The sequence below is a fragment of the Temnothorax longispinosus genome, chromosome 6, assembly GCF_030848805.1.
Source record: "Temnothorax longispinosus isolate EJ_2023e chromosome 6, Tlon_JGU_v1, whole genome shotgun sequence".
NCBI classification, from domain to species: Eukaryota; Metazoa; Arthropoda; class Insecta; order Hymenoptera; family Formicidae; genus Temnothorax; species Temnothorax longispinosus.
This window is the reverse complement of record NC_092363.1, coordinates 3,554,052-3,572,467: the sequence shown is the minus strand read 5'-3', so window position 1 is coordinate 3,572,467 and position 18,416 is coordinate 3,554,052. Positions and strand designations below refer to the sequence as shown.

The following is an 18,416-nucleotide window of genomic DNA, read 5'->3' as shown; positions in this document are numbered from 1 at the left end:
ATGTAGCACAAAATCATTTAAGCCACTTAATCGACTGTAAAAACTCGTAAATCTCGTAAAAACATTAGTTTTGATCTTCCACGCCATTTAATAAAAGAAATATCAATTTCGCGGATCTTTTATTAATACAGAATGGTTAAAGGAGACTATTAATTTATGATTATATTAAACGAGACACTCGTTTGTATTTGCGCCGTGATTCTTGAAACCGCAAATAGCACTTTATGACAATGCTACGTTCTATATAAAAGTAAGGCTCTTATTTAACTCGTTACGGGCCTCTCATACAGCCTCGGTCTTTCCAATTTGTTTCTCTTTATGAATTAAAGCGATTCAGGTTGAAGCGCAACGTTGAAGTATTGTTAACGGCGAAATACGGAAATGCATCTCCAGGGACAAATAATCCGAAAGAGGAGAAAATATTTCCAGCGGGATTCGAAGAATTATATTGAAGCCACTTTCAAGAGGTTCGACGAATTTTATCAAAGTTATTGCTATTGCTGGAAGAAACTTGAAGGTACACCACCATCGCCATTCGCCGTTTTATATGTTCAAACGAGGATGGCGTGCTCACCACGGTTTCTCAAGTTTGGCCATTAACCGTATTGTTTTCAAAATTGCTTTGACCTTTACGGTGAAATAGGTTTCTCTCGAACAAAATTAATATTTATCTGAGCGATTTACTTTGATGAATAATGTCGCACTTTTTTTTATACAATATTTTTCATTAATATACTATTTTTCTGAGTATAATGTACGATATGCTACATGGTTTGGTAAAGTGTAAAGAATAGTTTACCATGTACTTTCTTTTTTTTATTTTCTATTGAATAAAGGTAAAAATTAATTATTGATATAGCAAATTTTTATCAAATTTTATGAAAAAATGTGTAAAATTTTCTTTTTTGTTAATGCATTTTTGCGTAAATAAAATATTTAAAAGCGATCCCAATTTTAAAATAATAAAAACAAATCTCATCATAAATCAGAATCATAAGACATCCTTCCGACAGTTCTATCAGACGCTTTCGAGATTTAAAGATGTCTCTCAAATGACTTGAAGAGACATTATGTTTTCTGAAACATAATGTATATTTAAACATAAAAAAATAAAACGCATCGATATTTTTTCTTGTTCTTTACTTTCTTTTCCTAATAGTCATAATTCGCTTCAAAATAATAACGAGAAATAATATCTATTCTCTTATGAAATGTCAAAATCAACACGTTCCTGTCTCAATATTTTACAATTGGTTGAAAGTTTAATTAGGAAGTTTAAAACGTATATTTACCTTCAATATCAACCGGTTATTGTAAACTTAGAAACTTTACGAAAATTTAAAAATTCCCTGACAAATAATTTCTCATCAACGATCTCCATTAAATAATTTTCTATTTGATCCAATTTAATTTGGTTAATTTGTTAACGTTCTCTTTATTTTTACCATATTTTTTACTTACTTTTTTTTCATTTATTCTTATATAACATTTTTGATTTATATAAATTTACATTTCTTTTACATACATCTAATAAATTTTTGAAAAGAATAGTACCTACTTCGGATGGAAACTATCACGAATTAAAAGGAGAATCGATTTGGCATTTAAAAAATCGGAACGCTTCTTAAAATGCCAAGCGTACCTATTTTAGACCCTCGAGAATTTTAAGAATCTGAAAAAACATGAAGGAACTTTGCTCGAGACTTACGACTTCTCTTTTATTTTTGTTCTTCAAATTTTAAGGATTTAAAACTATTTTTGGTGTGTTACTGGTGAATAGGTATCTGTTTAAACAAATTGTCGTTGCTAACTCGTTCGTTTTTATCTATTAGTTGAGGTTTTAAATATAATGTAGAGAATTTTAAGCATATTTCAAGTTGCTCCAAAGTACTTTGATGAAATAAACTAACTAACAAATTTTTTTCTCTTTTTGTTAGTTTTTTTTTCTCTAATTTCACATACGCATTTTCTCTTCTAGCGCATTTTACTTTTAATATTCTAACTTAATTTATTTCGTGCTAATATTTTCTAGACTCTTCTGTACAATAAAATTTATAATTTAATTTTTCGTTTCGAGATAACATTCCACGTTGCTGCTTCATAACTTTATAACTTGCAGAAAAAATATATACAGTTATAAGTTATTTAAATATTGCATCTCCTTGCAAAATATCACCATTGGTCATCACAGCTAATATCCAGCTAAATATGGCTACAATTGTGACTCTCTGATGGTTGCGGTAATAAATTCAATAATAATCCGACGCACTGACAAAGCCGTTACTGTTGCACAAATACAGTAAGCACGGCAAAATACGAAACATTTACAGTCCGATATATTGCGGTTCATCGCATTATTCGACGGATTTACGATAGCCCGCTGTTGATGACGAATGACAATAGGATTTTTCAGGGAAGGAAGAATTCGCGTTTACCCTTTTATAGATTGCGCGATCCACTATTCCGACTGAGGCTCAGCATTGTCCACCATATTTTTGGCGGCATTCGAGCGGCACGCTAAACTTATACGGAATACGGGGAAATGTCAGAGCGAGCTTATTTTCTCGTGGGACGAAGTTATCTGTAGACGGGAAGCCGTTCAGTCTGCTCCTCTTGTGAGCCTAGTTATATCTTGCCCGGAGATGTATTTCAATTCGGTCGAAGATACTGTCTCTGCTATTTCATATGGATCTCCTTCCTTCTCCTCCCCTTCTCTTCCCCCTTTTCCTTCTCTTCTTCTGGCTTTCTCCTGGGAGACGTGGATCCCGCGAAGGATTGTGCGTGGGTTGTGCAGGGGTTGAGGGGTGGTATATACGCGAGGCACGGAGGCGTTTAGTTCGGTGCGGCACTTTATCCCTTAAATACCCAGAGGTATTCTTCCCACGGAATTGTAGGTCTCCTTCTTTCCTCGACTCGCTGAATGGCCCTGGATATCCTGGGAGGATAGAGAAGTTACCTCCATGCTCTCTCTCCCTCTCTTCCCCCTCTCTCTCTTTAACCTGTCTTTCTCGCTCTCGTGCCTTTTTTCTCCGTTTCTGCTCGCGAAGCAATTTATACGCGCCTCTGCCTCGCAAACAGCCGCCCATTACTCGACGACGATAAAGCTCCCCGAGCTTTGCGAACGCGTCCGATCTTGCATGCGCAGTCGCGGGTTTTCGGAAATTTATTGCATTGTCCACGAGTTAAGAATCATAAGGAACATTGTTGTTCTAAGAAACATCGATCCTTCGCCGGTTATTTATATAAATCTCCACATTTCCGATCCACGCTTTGCGATCGCTTTTGCCGATCATAATTTTGATGTTCTATGTACCTATAACGTGTTGCGTGGATTAAACGATATTAACGCTACTTGCGTGAATCAGTTTTCTCGATAAGGAGGAAAGCCGTATTAACGTGCAATTGAAAAATCTACTTCGCAGTACACATCTTGCTGAATCTCCACTTTCATCGTCTCCCCCCACATTTCTGCTCTTATCATATATACTTTCCTTCTTGGTGCGGTACTATTTAGGGACACGCAAGCGAAATAGCGTAATGACACACCGCGAAATCTAAGGTACATCTCGGACGACGAAGTTATGCTGGACTTTTCCTCTATCGCGACATTTACAACTAGTGACTCTGTAAACGTAATAAACCGTGTAATTTTTTTCATATAATTTGTGGAAATATTTATAATTTTAGATAATCATAAAATCCTGTAGTTTCTTGTATTAAAAATTATCTCCGCACTATAGTTAATCGCACTATAGTATTAATCCGAAAAAGTGTATAGTTACACTATTTTTTTTACTACAACTGATTATAATTTTATAGCCCGAATCGCTAAACCTGGCATCATAAACTTAAAAATTCGGTGCGCATCATGCACCCATAAATTCTTATATCGCCTTGGAGTTTATGATTCGAGACTTGATTGTAAAACAGGCTTTAAATCAAAAGTATTTGTTTCGTTCGAAGGGTCACGAATAGACGGGATAATTGCAAGCTCTTGAACGCCTTCAGCAATTAGAGAGACGAAAAATTTAATTCGCGTCAACTTTATCTCTATATAGATGAGATTTCTACGTAAATGAGATCTCGTATTTTATCTTCGACTGTGGATTACTTATTAATTTACACATGTTTTCTAAACATTAGTCTTTCTCGCTAGAAAAGAAGATAGAATCGAATAATAAACAGTCATTATAAATATAAAACAAGATATATTTATTTAAGTAAACAAATGTAGTAAAGTTTAAAAGCATAAAAATGTTTAAAAACTGTGAAGGCGTGAAAATATAAAATTTATATTAAAAAAATATTGCTAGGCAATAAGATCTCGTTCGATGACCGAACGAAAAATGTCAATATTTATTTATTTATTCTGTCTTATGTACATATCAGTTAAAATATTTATTTATTACAGTGTTCCAATACCTCACATTTATAGCTTCACAATTTTTAAAATAATGTAATCTTTAATAATATAGTATATCTTCCTTACATAAATGACCCTTACAAAAAAAAGAACTCGAGTACACGCTCTGCCATCGAATATTTTCGCGATATTGGCTATTCTTCATTGTACAGACACTCGCGCGACACGGACTGCACTGAATTCGATAATAAACCCCGTGTTCCCTTCCTTTACAGCCTGCGCATCAACCACTTCACATATAAACGCCGAGATTCTATTACGGCGCTACGGTGGCGGCGCGGGGGCCTTAATTCCACTCGCAGTTTCGTCGTACGTTATCATCGTACCCGCCCGCCTATCCGCCGCGCCGCGCGCCGGTGCACAAAACGCGAGATCGTTCAGACGTCGTGTTTAATGTTCGGGGCAGGAGAAACCTGGAAGGCGATTAATCTCAAGGCACGAGAACTCGCCCGGTGCAGTTCCTTGCACTGCACCGTACGGTTGTAACGATCGCGGCAGAGACGAGCGCATCCGATGCCGCGCCTCGCGCAGCGCGAAATTGTGGCAGCTCATCTCTCTACGTATTTATTTCTCTCTCTCTCTCTCTCTCTCTCTCTCTCTCGCTTTTTCTATGTTGTGACTGCCTCACCCTTCACTTTGCTTGTACGTGAAAAAGCGAATCACTCGATCGTAAAGCTCCCGGCGAGCTGATTGTGTACCGGTGATAAAAAGAGCGACAATTAAAGGCGACTATAAAGGTGGCTGCGATCCAATGATCGCCCATCAGGGTGTATACGCGATATCGCCCATGAATTTCAGCGAAATTTTTATGGGTCGGAGGGAGGTTGGCTAAGGGTGGGGACGATTCCACAAATGCACGTCGTTTGCATTCAGCGACAATGACAAATTTAATAGCCGCGTTTCGCGGCCCGCCTGACAATTACGATGACACCCCATATGCGTGAATAACGCTATACGTTCAGCCGGTCTGGTTATCGGGTGCGATAAAAAATGATTAGCGCGTGAAGATTACGTCGCGATGCGACACGGCTTTGCCATTTTCGCGTTTACAGAGCGCGCGAGCTCGTGTATATAAAATATAAAGAGACCGTAGAAATAAAATTTTAATACACGCATGCGATATTTGTGCGTCGCCATGGATACGGCAGCGCATGCAGCCACGAGAACGACGCATTCATAGTTCGTGCTCCAATTTTTTGCTAGAAAAGACTGCAACTGCTTTTGCTTTTATTATCTCATTGCGGACTTACACGTACGAAACGACCAATCATTGATGATCGTTGATTTTCTATCAATCGACCGGCGCCACTCGTTTCATGCAATTGCAATAATATCGAGTTTTCCATTTACGATTACGATGGTTTTACACGAGCGGTTTGCGCTGTTAAAACTCTCTTGAACACAATATGACGCGGACGACCTTCGTGATGGATTAGGAGCAAATCGGATTACAACAAATCAGTGGGGGGCTTACTTCGCCGAAACATCATCAATTGCCGTGCTATTTCATCGACCGATTATCATGTTGGGTTTAATTGAAGAGCGTTTGAATTTTGCTGGTCATAGAATTCCAATTATTATATCCCTTGTTACTCCCATATAAAGCATAATTTAATTTATCCCTTTGTAAAAGGGATTAAAAAATTGCATTAAAATAAAAGCGTGGTAAATCGTTTAATAACACGTTAGACTTTTTGCGCCTTGTTGTTTTCTCCCAAGAAGAGCTTTTTCCCGTCGTTTGAACACGGCTTAATCTGTTCCTTAACGACCTCGGCTATGGGGACATTGCACGCTCGATCGGCAGGTTAATTTGGCCGCAATGAAACCAGCCCCGGCCATTTCCCAGCGGATCCCAATACAAGGGATTTGGAACGAGCCGTAAGTCGGATTTTCGCTTAGCGATATCAGCTACGTCGCACACCATTGATTGGTGGCACAATTCCAAAGTGCCCTTTAAAACTGTTCCATTGCTGTATAGAATAGTCCATACTGTCATTTAACGGTATCTTTTGTCGCTTTTTGTTTTTTGGACACACATTTAGTGAACACGCAAAGAACTTTTTTGGCGACAAAGCATAAGAGTTGTAGCATATTATTTTCTTTCTTTTTTTCATAAGTTTAATATAAAATCTGCGCGATTTGTTATAATGCATTAGTAAAAATGTGGTTGAGTTTTATATATGAAATAATTTAGCTAATGTACGTATACACACTTACATTATAGGGTAAACTCGGGTAAGATGGCCATAGAGGAAAGATGGCCAACACATGTTCATTCGATGTTTCACGACGAGCTAGATTGAAAGAACATAGGTTGGCCATCTTTCCTCTATGGCCATCTTACCCGAGTTTACCCTATATGTATAATGTAACATAATAGAGACATAAATATAATTTATCTATGTTTATCATATATATATCACATATGTGTATTCATATACATATATATATATATATATATATATATATATAGATATAGATATAATTCAAGGAATAGCTTGCAGAGTCACGATCGATAGTGTAATTTTGAGATGCAATCTGGATAGGGATGTGCGGCTTAATGATTACAAGATATTAGCTAGGTACCTGCTGCATGATCTTGCGCAGAAAGTCCTTCATCATATTCGATGTGAACACACCATATTTTTCGATATACAATCTGGAAAAGAAATGAGTCCCGTCCGTTGATATATAGCGCCACTCAAGGTGTATAAGCGGTCGTAATTCATGCTATTATCAGATCTGACTGCGTGACTGCGTGTAAGTGGATTGCTTGTAGAAGAATGAAAAAGGTACAGGGAAGAAACCGAAGGTCGAAGGAAACCAAGTAGGAGATAATTAATCGTCAATGATGATCTCTTGCCAATCACTACTTGTAATCTTTTTAGATTGCCATATTACATTCTTGGGACAATCATAATTTTACTTCAAAAGTTAGAATAGAAAACGAGATAAGGAAGAAAATAATAGCAAACATAAAAACTCACGCTTATAAGAAGAAAATAAAGAATAGAATATAAATAAAAGAATATAAGAATGTATTGCAAAAGAATATATAAACGTATTCCTTGAACATAAAAACACGTGTTAGAAGTGAGCAGTATTTTACGAATATCGATCGATGCCTCCTAACGTGTCCTCCGAATTTCTTCGCGCGCACAACAAAGATCGAAGTCCCGACGTGCTCGTGATTTATTTCGTTGGACACTTTCCCGGGAAGAACGTGACTGGAAGTACGGGTTAGCTAGTCCCTTAAATCACTGAAGCGGCACTGGAGAGTCGAAATCGGTATCTTGGCTGCTATATTCCGCGCACGATTGAGCCCGAATGGCGTTTCTACGATGCTCTATCATCGTGCCTTTGTCTTGTGGCTGCAAACGATAGTCCCCTACAAAGTTAGAACCCAATATCGCCATCGGAAAGGAAACGAGACTCGAAATACGTGCGTGACTGTCAGAGAAAATCGCGCGAAAATATTTCCTCGTGCATTACCTCGACATTCCATAAAAGGTTAAAGAAATTTTCTATTCTGAGAAACGCGAAAGAGGGATATTAAAATTTAAAATATATTTTGTGCTGCATAAAAATAACAATAGCCAGTTGATAAATATCTTCTTTTAATCTTTTTTATGCGGCTGACATATTTCTATGCAGATTTAATAACGATAGTACTTTTCGATATATACGGACAGCTATATCTCTCTTGCGTGAAAGCGGAAGAGGATACTAACGAGACGAAAAGATGAAACGGTCGGTCTCTCTACGGCGATGTAGTGGGGAGGTAAACTAAGCCAACGTGATTTAACGACATCGTTCAAGATTTTAATACCTCGTTACGAAGAGTCCGATCTCTCGACTTTTTGCGATGTGACGTCTTTAAAGGATCCTTTGAGGCCCAACATTTCCTCGAAAAGCTCACCGGGCGATTCATCTTTACAGCGACGAGCTAAACTTCATTAGTTAACTACGTGCCAGAACTTGGCCAAGATTTTCTTTTCAGGATGGTGGATCTAGGCCGCGCGACTCGTGCAACACGAATCTCTATGCGCGAGATGATCTCCACGGGCGCGGAGATGCGTTATTCCTAGGAAACGAGTGTCCGATTTCAGAGGTCTTTCCATGATTAAAGCCCTTCATTTAGCTGTTCGTTTCGTTCCGAAACACAAACGCAAAAGTGATAATGACGGAACGGCGGGGATAAGTATTGATCGCGCTCTGCGGCTGGCCAGTAGTTACGGGCCGGTGTGGTCAAACAGTCGTAATAGAACCGGTCGTGGTTAGCCAGTAGTAAGAGCGTACCTGCGGTCAGACAGTTAGTATCAGGTCCCGCTGCGGTCTGATACGAGCAACTGTTCTACTTCGTCATACTATATGCTTCTGTTTTGAAACTTTTGATGGTTGTGTCGTCAGTGTTATTTCAGCTAGAAAATGCAAGTATTATATATATATATATATATATATATATATACCTATATAATTAATTATAAAATATTTTTGTAGAGAAACTTATTTTTTATCTTTGAAATAAACTCGCAGTGTTCTTTTATATTTCTCACGCTTCTAACAAACATTAGAAGAATAACATAAAAAAATTACATTGTATATCTACATACATTATACGTATTCTAATATAATACAAAGATATCGAATTACATTAATTATTATTATGATGACAAAATGTGATCCATATGATAATAATATAATTGATCTAGAATTATTGAGAGGGTGATATATATGGTACAGAAATTACGAAAGTCAAGTTGGTTTGTTGTATTTTTTCAAGGGGATGTCGTGTAGGAATAAGCCGATTATCTTCGCGTCTGATTAGAAAAAAAAATCGATACTTTATTATTTCCAAATTGATAATTAAAAATAAAAAAAGGATTGTTGAAAATTTCATTATTGTTATTTTATTATTAACAGAGTTTTGTGTGAGTGTGTATGTGTGTACAATTGTTTACACTTACATATAATACAGATTTATACGTATTTTATTGCATGAAATAAGATATTTTAAAAACAGACATCGAAGTTAATAATTTTCATTGTTTGCACATAGACAAAGAGAGTTTGTAATTATTTTCAGACTACTTCTCTTTTGTGCGTCTGAGCGAGCTTCAATGATGACATGAATAAAAGATATGAGAGGAGAAATTCGCGTAGAGTAGAAAGTTGCGCCGACGAAGACAAATTGCGTTACAGAATTCTTCAGGGGAAAAATATAAATGATTATACGCAAAGAGCGAAGAAGAATGAGGCTGGAAATAGAGACGTTTGTAATGTACGGCGATTAATCTCCGTGTTTTTTTAGATCGAAGACAGGTACCAGCTGTTAAAATAACTTACCTGTTGTTTATGAAATAATTTGTCGGTTTATACACAGATCGGAGAAATACTGTACCGATATAATTGTTTTTGTTTATTTAACCGTTTAATTGGAGCAAGACTATGTCAATATCTGTTTAATATCCGAGTGTGATAACGTAATATCGACGCTGCAATACGATGTACTTCATTCCGTAACAGGAATGCAGGCGCACGCCGCCGTGCTTGGAGAAACCAGTTAGAACAAACAAGAAGCTCCTAAGCATACAGCCCTCATACTCTGTACTCCGAACCGTTGCGTATATCAGAAACTTGCAAACCGTGGATGCGGCAGAGAAACAATAAACTTTGTTAGTAAGTGGATATAAAAGCGGAAGTGCGGTGGTCCGTATGTTGATTTTTAAGCGAAACTTAAGCATAGCTAATAAAACTCTTATCCAATCGATTGTTTCGCAAAGTAAGTTCGCACCGCGTCGTCTTAGTTCGTTGTATAATAAAAAAAATAAGCATATACCTGCTAGTTTGTAACACAACAAGCTTTGCGGCGAAATCTGCAATCTCTATTCTGCGATCGACGTATGCGCGTTTTTTGTTTGATCTAGAGCCAAGGAAGAGACAGGATACGCCTCCGACAACCTATGATCCTTGACACCTGGAAACGAGCCAAGCGCAGGTCCTCCGAGGGCGTCGAACTTATGCCGCCGGCAGGCTTCCAAAATTATAGCTCGACTGCGTCAGCAACTACGGTGTTTGTTTTCATCTCGATGTCGGCACGACGATCTATATACACTTTTCTACATTCTTCACGTCGTCCCATTTCTTTAGTCTCGCCTGTTGTCTCGCAATGACGAGTAATTTCTCAGCAATTAATGAAATCATTCGATGGAACGAGGATGGAAGATGTCTTAATATACGATTCTCGCGCGCGCGCGCGCGCATTAAAAGTCGATATTATTTTTGCTAACGGGCGAATATATATAACATCAGTTACTTTAATCTGCTCAAAGAAAACGGCATCCCTTGGTTAGTTGCGGCGAAAAGGAAACGGTCCGAATGGTTTTCTAAAATCCGATTACTTCGGCTGACTTAAGCGGATTTTCGTGGAAACTACGTCACGCCCGCGTTTGAAATCCGTTGTGCTTATAAACAAAAAGATGAGGATTTATCTTCCGACGTTTCTTTGTATCCGGTAACAATGAAAATTGTTCCCTTTCTCACAAGTAAGGGTGATTTTGTGTAGGTGTCGCAGAGTTCTTTGATGCAGAAACTGCGCTTTGTACGATACAGGCGCCTTCATTTCTGCTTTCTTCATGAATGATATTGTCTTGTAGGATGCACACAAGTGTGCATAACATAACGGTATGATGATACAATTAACCAATTTCAATAAAAAAAACATCATTATTTAGTCATTTGATCATTTATAACTTATGTCGGTTTATCTTTTAAATAAATTTTATTATTTATGGAATAAATCTGGTATTCATTACGTTTCTGTCTTTCACCTAATTTATTAAATTAAGAAATCGTTCTTTGTTATCTGTGATCTGTCATTTACCCTGTCCTAATTTGGTTAAAACCCCGCGTAATTTTTCTACAAATTGACCCGGAATATTTTTAGAGATGTCCGATATCACAGGAGCTTGTCAATATCTAATACACGTTCCATTTTCTTTTAATTTTAGATTGAACTACCTGATGGTGGGTTTGAGTCCCATGTGGTATCACGCCACGAACGTCGCCTTACACGCCGCTGCGTGCGTCTTAGTCACCAGAGTGAGTCTCGTGGTAGCTGCCCTTCGACCGGGATTCGCAGCACTCGCCGGACTGTTATACGCCGCACATCCCGTGCATACGGAAGCGGTAAGTGACAAGTGACGAAATGTTCTGTGAAAAGAATGGGAATATTTTGTCTATGTATAACTCTAGTTTTACAATTTAATTTTAAGCGAGACAGTCTGTTCTCCATAGAGTTTAGTCGATCAATCGTTATTCTACAGCTTCGTTTGTTTACTGTTAGCTGATATTCAATAGCATATTCGCGAACATGTACTTACGCGTTGCACGGTTCACAGCACAATGGCAAATTCATCCTAAACCAAACAAAACAACAAGATTAGTAGAGTCCACTCGCCACATAACCGCTCTGCGTGCGCGAGTAGAGTCTGGCTGATCCGCTTTTCCTAAGTGCATAAACGTAATTAGCCTAATCTTATTATGGCTATGATCGTGAATCGTGACGGACAGAATTTGAAGTGTTCGTCCATGTCGCCGAAGGGAGAGAGAGAGAGAGAGAGAGAGGGGGGAGGAGGGGAGGACGACTGTTGCTTCAAGATAGACTTGTTTTTGCTGTAATCAACGTTGGCGCTTATCGACCATAAGAGAAACAATTAGGATGTGCGCGCGTTACTTTAGGTGAGAATCGTGAGTTTTCTTTTAAACTATATAAACTGAGAGGAATAGTATTTTAGAGTTGCGAGCTCCCATCAAGTATTTCTGCACGGCATCAGCGAGAATGATAAACTTCGTCGTTAATAATATTACCCTACTTAACCCGCTTTACTTAAGCATATAACTATAAAGCTTTGTCCGCCGTTATTGCACAAATTATGTTATTATGTATGAAAATGGAAGTTTATAGAGCGTTAGATTAGGAAGTTGAGAAACGGCATGGAACAATGCGTCGGTGATTATAATACGACGTTCGTTGAACGTCGAAGTTTACATAAATCGAGAGCAACCCGTTGCTCATTTTACAGATAATTTATTGAAAGATAATGTAGCTATCGATAGTTGGGTATATCGATAATTTTATATTATCTCAAAATAATTATTTAGGCAGTACGCGGTGGATTTTCATTTCTCTTGATTGATATTATTATACTCAACGGAACTCATGTTTATTCGCGGCTGAACATGACGTGAAACATGAAGTGATACATCACGATCAATGCGTCGTAATTTTTTGTAATTATGAATAAGCAATCACGAGAAGAATGTATGGGAATCAGATTGTATGGATACGCAGATAAAGGCGAATTCCGCGTCATTAGCAGGGGATCGTGCCTTTTGAGCGAAATTACTGGCGGCACACGACACTGGTTCGCAAGTCCCGGTCTGCCCATTACAAGCTCGACCTGCTTGCCGGTCACGCACTGCATCCTGTTACATCACGTGCGTGCGGTATTGCATGTATTACTCGTTGCGTGCACGGCCAACCCTCGTTGCCAGTGTCACTATTGTGATATCATGTTCATGTCGTACGCGGACGACCAAGTCAGATAATAACGTGTGCTCAGATCAAATACTCCTTGCCATCCGTGACTATTTTTGTGCGGACTGGAAAATATCCCGCAATCAATTCATGCATGCAGCGCTCGGAGAATCAATTTTTCCTACATTGTTGTTGCATGTGATATTTTTGTCGTTTTTAGTTGCTACCTACGCCAGATAGAATCTGATTGATTTCATAAATCTCCTGACACAGAATAAATCAGTGCCATGTCTAGATTTAGAAACAGTAGGAAGAATGTCAGATATAGCATTGCGGCAAACTTCGAAATGTTAACAACCCATTCGTTCTACTTGGACTATTTTTTTTAACTATTTTTACTCATGTTAAATATTTAAATATTTTCACATCCATCAGCCATCATTTTACCTCTATCGTCACACAGAATCGGCGCAAAACTTTTTATACGATGTCGTTAAAAATTCTCATGTATTTCGGATTTATACTCTTCTGTCACGAAACGTTCATTAGTTCGATATTAATAAATTATGCCGTGTCGTGTGTAGTATCAAATATGCACAAGTCAGAAATCTTTCGCCTCAATCAAGAAGCGCGATACCAAATGATTCGCCGCGGTACTAACCTCCAGTTTATCCGCAACTCTTGTTTCACGATACACAATTTATATTATCACAGCATTGCTCTGGCGGCAATCGCTGATTCTCTCAGTCAAATCAGTTAGTACAGTTTGATTCTATTTGCCCAAACGATTCTATCAGCCGATGAAAGCACCGCTAGTTCCTGAATTAAGTCCTTCGTTGAGCCGCTGAAAGGAATCTCTCATTAATTAAGTACAGTGCTCATTGAACCGTTTGGCTTTTGGTCGATGGTAAATCCGGCCTGAACAAAGGATGCGTTTACGAAGATGGAAGAAGAAGGGTTATCGGATGAAGAGAGATAGTCGACTGCGTCATCCTGGACTTCGTCGTTCGGTCATCGAACGCGGAAATCTCTATAATCAATCAATTATATGCTCGTTTTGCTGTTCGTTACATAAGCCGCATTCTACTCATGCTCGTACGACTAATTAATTCACGGTAGGAGTTCAACGGGTATTTGCATCGATCGAATAACGAGTTAATCTTTTCACATGCACACGATAAGCTTGCTTATCATTATAATGACGAATGATACTTTAGAAAGTAATAAACCCGTCTCATGTATAAAAAATAGTTTGAAAAGATTGATTTTTGCAGCAACGACAAAATGTTGATCTATTAAAAATTTATAGAAATATAGGCCTTTAAAGTATTCTCCGCGAAATTTATGTATATACTAGATTTACTAAAGAAACAATATTGAATTGATATGGATACTCGCCATGTGCGTAACAAGATCGTGTGTTAAATATTGATTGGACTGGCTTTCAGCAATCTAAAGAACGTTTATGTGCGGTCGTTTGAATAACACATCAAAGATTTTTGCTCACGGTTTTGCTCGAGTTGCAACCGTTGCATATCTGAGTTCAAAGACTGCTTGTTAAAGTCTTCCATTTTGTTCAGATCCGTACAAAATAATCAATTCGTGTCTGCTTTTGATTGGCGAGTGAATACGAGATTGTCAGAAGTGATGATAGTACGTGAATTAAACGCGATCTTTTAAAAGCATTTCAAAAATCTCATTTTATTTCCATATAATCTTAAAGCGATGAGAAGCTCTGTTAAAATTTTATTTCGATAAAAGAATTTTTCCAAAAGAATATATATTTATATCGACAACAATTGGCAAAGGTACATAAAAACTTCACGACGTTTCAACCCAGGATTCGGGTCCTTATCAAGAAAGAATTTTCAAAAGAATTTTTCTGCTTTATGAGGCAGAGGCTCTCCTTTAGAAGGAAGGTAGATTTACTATTTATGAATTAAATAGTAAATTAAATTTAAAAAATAAAATATTTCTTTTACTATTTTTTACTAGCATTATGTTCCTATAAAAAAATAATTAGTAGGATAAGATATCGAGATAAAAGTCATCCTTTCTTCGTAAACTTATGAATACTTTAAGCTTTTATCTTATCTTCATTCATTCAATATTGCATAGAAAACACTCAAGTTATTCGATAAGATCTTACGATTCGCGTATTATGCGATCCCTTTATGCTCACAATCATCTCGCATCGCCCCTGGCTATAAGTTGCTCGATATTATGATTTGCACATGAAATTGGATGCATCGATTTTTCGTGATACGTCTATCGGTATCGGCATTACTCACGTTATCCGATGGAATAAGTGCCGTGGGCGAACGACAAAAGTAGCCGAGATTAGAATTGGAACATTTAGATTCGTGCGATTTCGCTCGGAAGTACCTGGCGAAGGTATACCGGCCATTTTGTAAAATCGCCGTCCATCTACTCGGGTCGGAAAGTATATTCAATTCACTAAGTGATTCGGTTGAATATTACTTTATTATCTTTACTCACACACCCTTTGTTCTTCGCGTACGTATAAAGCCTGCGAAGAAGAAGAACAATTCTTCGAAATTACAGCTATTTTATCGGATTAAAGCGCGCTCGCTTTCGTACAATGGAACATGAAAGTCGCTCAATTTCACCTCACCGTTAAGTGAGCGTAACGAAACGATTTCCATAAGGGAAAGCGTACGTTAAAAAAAAACGGCGTTTGAAAAGAACCACACTAAGACTATATAAGCCTCGCCATTACAAATAATCGTCTTATCGTCGTTTGTAGTATAATAATCTCTTCATTCATCGCGTTTTCTCTCTTTTTCCTTTTTCTATAGCATTTTTGCGCACATCATGTACCATTACAAGTCACAAGCAAAATATAATTATAATATAGTATATTGTTTTTCACTTTATCATCAAATTTAATTTTATTATCTTGAATCACGTATGATAACTCAAAAGGAAACATTAATTCGCTAACTCTTTACGCACCATGATAAATGTTAATATTATGAATTATATTTATACCTTTGAATATTTATTTTGTTTATCTTATACGTGGAGAAATATAGCTAGAGGCGATTGTTTGCTTACAGCGATAACAAAACTCAACCATTTTCAGTGCAACGTACATTTACTCGTTTTGCGAAGAATACTTGAAATGGAACTTTATAATCTAAACGGAATATATTAACTATTTTTCGATATTTTATGGACAAATAGTGTAAAATATATAGATCTCACCATGAAAGACTGGTAAAATAGCTAATGCTTTTGCAGAAAAGCGTATGTTTGTAAACAGCTTGTTTTAGATCCGAGTTTTTGCTTGGCACGGGAACCTTTGAAAACTGTTTAGTAGTATTGTCTTTACTCAAAGCGTCCCTCGAATTGAAAAAGAAGAACGTGGTTCTTCCGCTATGCGCGTGTATCGTCGAAAACAAACGGGTGGGCTAAAACAAAATACGTGTTCCGTTTCACGATGCACGGAAGAGAAGCCGCTACTTCGAAACATTCGCGGAAGGCATGAGAAAAGGTAGGAATAAAGAGAGAAGACATAGCGAGGTGTATCGCGTAATGCCTTCTCTTTTCATCCAAAAAAACTAAACAGTATCAACGTGCATACCGGAATGCTTTCTGGGTATTGTTGGAAGGCGTGGAAGGGGGCGGGAGGCAATACATTCCCGTTAAATCATTCGTAAAATCGTAGGTACCTCCACAGCGCGGTACGATTTTTCCGACGTAAAAACGGAAACATTTTTCCGTGTGCAACGGTCCCTGTATTCCGAAAATTCAACAAGATTGTCCACAAAGACACCACTTGCCTGCGAAAAAATGAAAAAAATTGTGGTGTCGCGATACACGCGTGAGACCCCGTGATAAATGGCAGTCTTTTTTTTTCGTCTTCTCTCTACGTGCATAGCGAGGATTGTGCAGCATGACCTATTGCGCCACGGTTAAATTATTCGTAAAATTGTAGACGGTTCAGAGTTAGCAGCACCTTATTTTTAGATTTCTACTGCTTCCGAGAGATCAATACTGAGCAGAGATACCTTTTAAAATCCATCTTTTCCTTCCGTACATATTATAGCAAAAGTCACAAAATTCCTTCACCTCGCATTGAGAATGCGTTGAAAATTTTACGATTCTAAAATTTAAAATTGATCATAAAGCTAAAAATTAATGGATGCATCAAGGATAGTGTTGCATGCTATCGCTATAATTTCTAAAATCTGTAAATAAACTTCTCGTCTTCCTGATAAATCACTTACCGCAACGAAAATTATATGAATCCCGGAAATTGCGCCCGTCATTCATTACGCTATGGATAGGTATTATGGGGTATGGTAAGACTCATGATGGTATATATTCTGGGATAATTGTACTTAATACATATAATAGCCAGGTTACTAAATTAAGGGAAGCTCAACCGGTTGGTCTAGCTTAACAAAGTAATTCGCGAATCCGTATGGATTACCAATGACCACAGTACCTCGAAATTAGCAAAGCTCCTATAGATTATACATCCCTTCGACAATCGACTATCGGAACTGATTGATATACGTACGATATATATAATAAAGATATATATATATATAATTTGATATTGTATCAAAATTCAATTTTACGTTATTATCTTTCCGCAAATTTTATTTTAGTTTATTATCGTGATATGTACGATAAAGCGGTATACTTGCTGGTACGATACCAGAAAATATATCCAAACAATAGTTAGAGTCCAAATATAGTTAGAAATAAAAAAGAGAATAATGACAATGTCATACGTAGAATATGTTGCGGCAATGCAAGTAGGAAATCGAAAATAGAGTTAAGAGAACATCTTCGTGGCAGTACAATTTTATCTCTTCCTGCCTTAAAGCAAAGTCACTCGCCATATCATAGAAGGAATTGCGATTTATCGGAAATACACGTGCCACAAGCAGCGTTGCGTGATAGTCGACGATATTAGGACATGACGTAAAAATTACATCATCGTCGAGCAGACTCTAAGATTCTGTTGCTGACGATGCTTGTCGATAGACTATTGCTTCAGTAGAGTTTTTTTATATTTAAGAATTGGTGACACTATTTTTTTTATCAATAAAAAATATACGTTTAAAAAGTAATTTATCAAATTATTCGCGGTTAATCAAAGATCTGAAATTCGTCCTATTTTATTGCAAATATTTGCAAAATTTTGTTAATTCATTTCATCATCAATGCGTGATTGTGGCGAAATATTAAAATAATTAATATAAAATAAAATATGCGATAAATAATATAATGAAGAAAATCGATACAGCTGTTACGTGACAAGCAATCAAATAAGGTTTATGCTATAAAAGGAAACGTATTATTGCCTGTATTACATACATTATTATCGTGTGCATAGCTGATAAAAGTCCCGGCGAGAGTAATGATAAAAGGGAATACTGTAATATTAAAATTTCAAGAGCAGAATAATTATCCGGT

At 37.4% G+C, this 18,416-nt stretch overlaps 1 protein-coding gene across 1 annotated transcript in view; it reads left to right on the top strand.

Moving 5' to 3' along the window:
• Window positions 1–18,416, top strand: part of LOC139814245 (protein O-mannosyl-transferase TMTC1-like) — a 120,991-nt gene that overhangs the window by 39,583 nt on the left and 62,992 nt on the right. Inside the window, exon 2 of the mRNA XM_071780371.1 lies at window positions 11,434–11,611. Within this exon, the coding sequence (XP_071636472.1) occupies window positions 11,434–11,611 (178 nt within the window). The remainder of the gene's footprint in view (window positions 1–11,433; window positions 11,612–18,416) is intronic.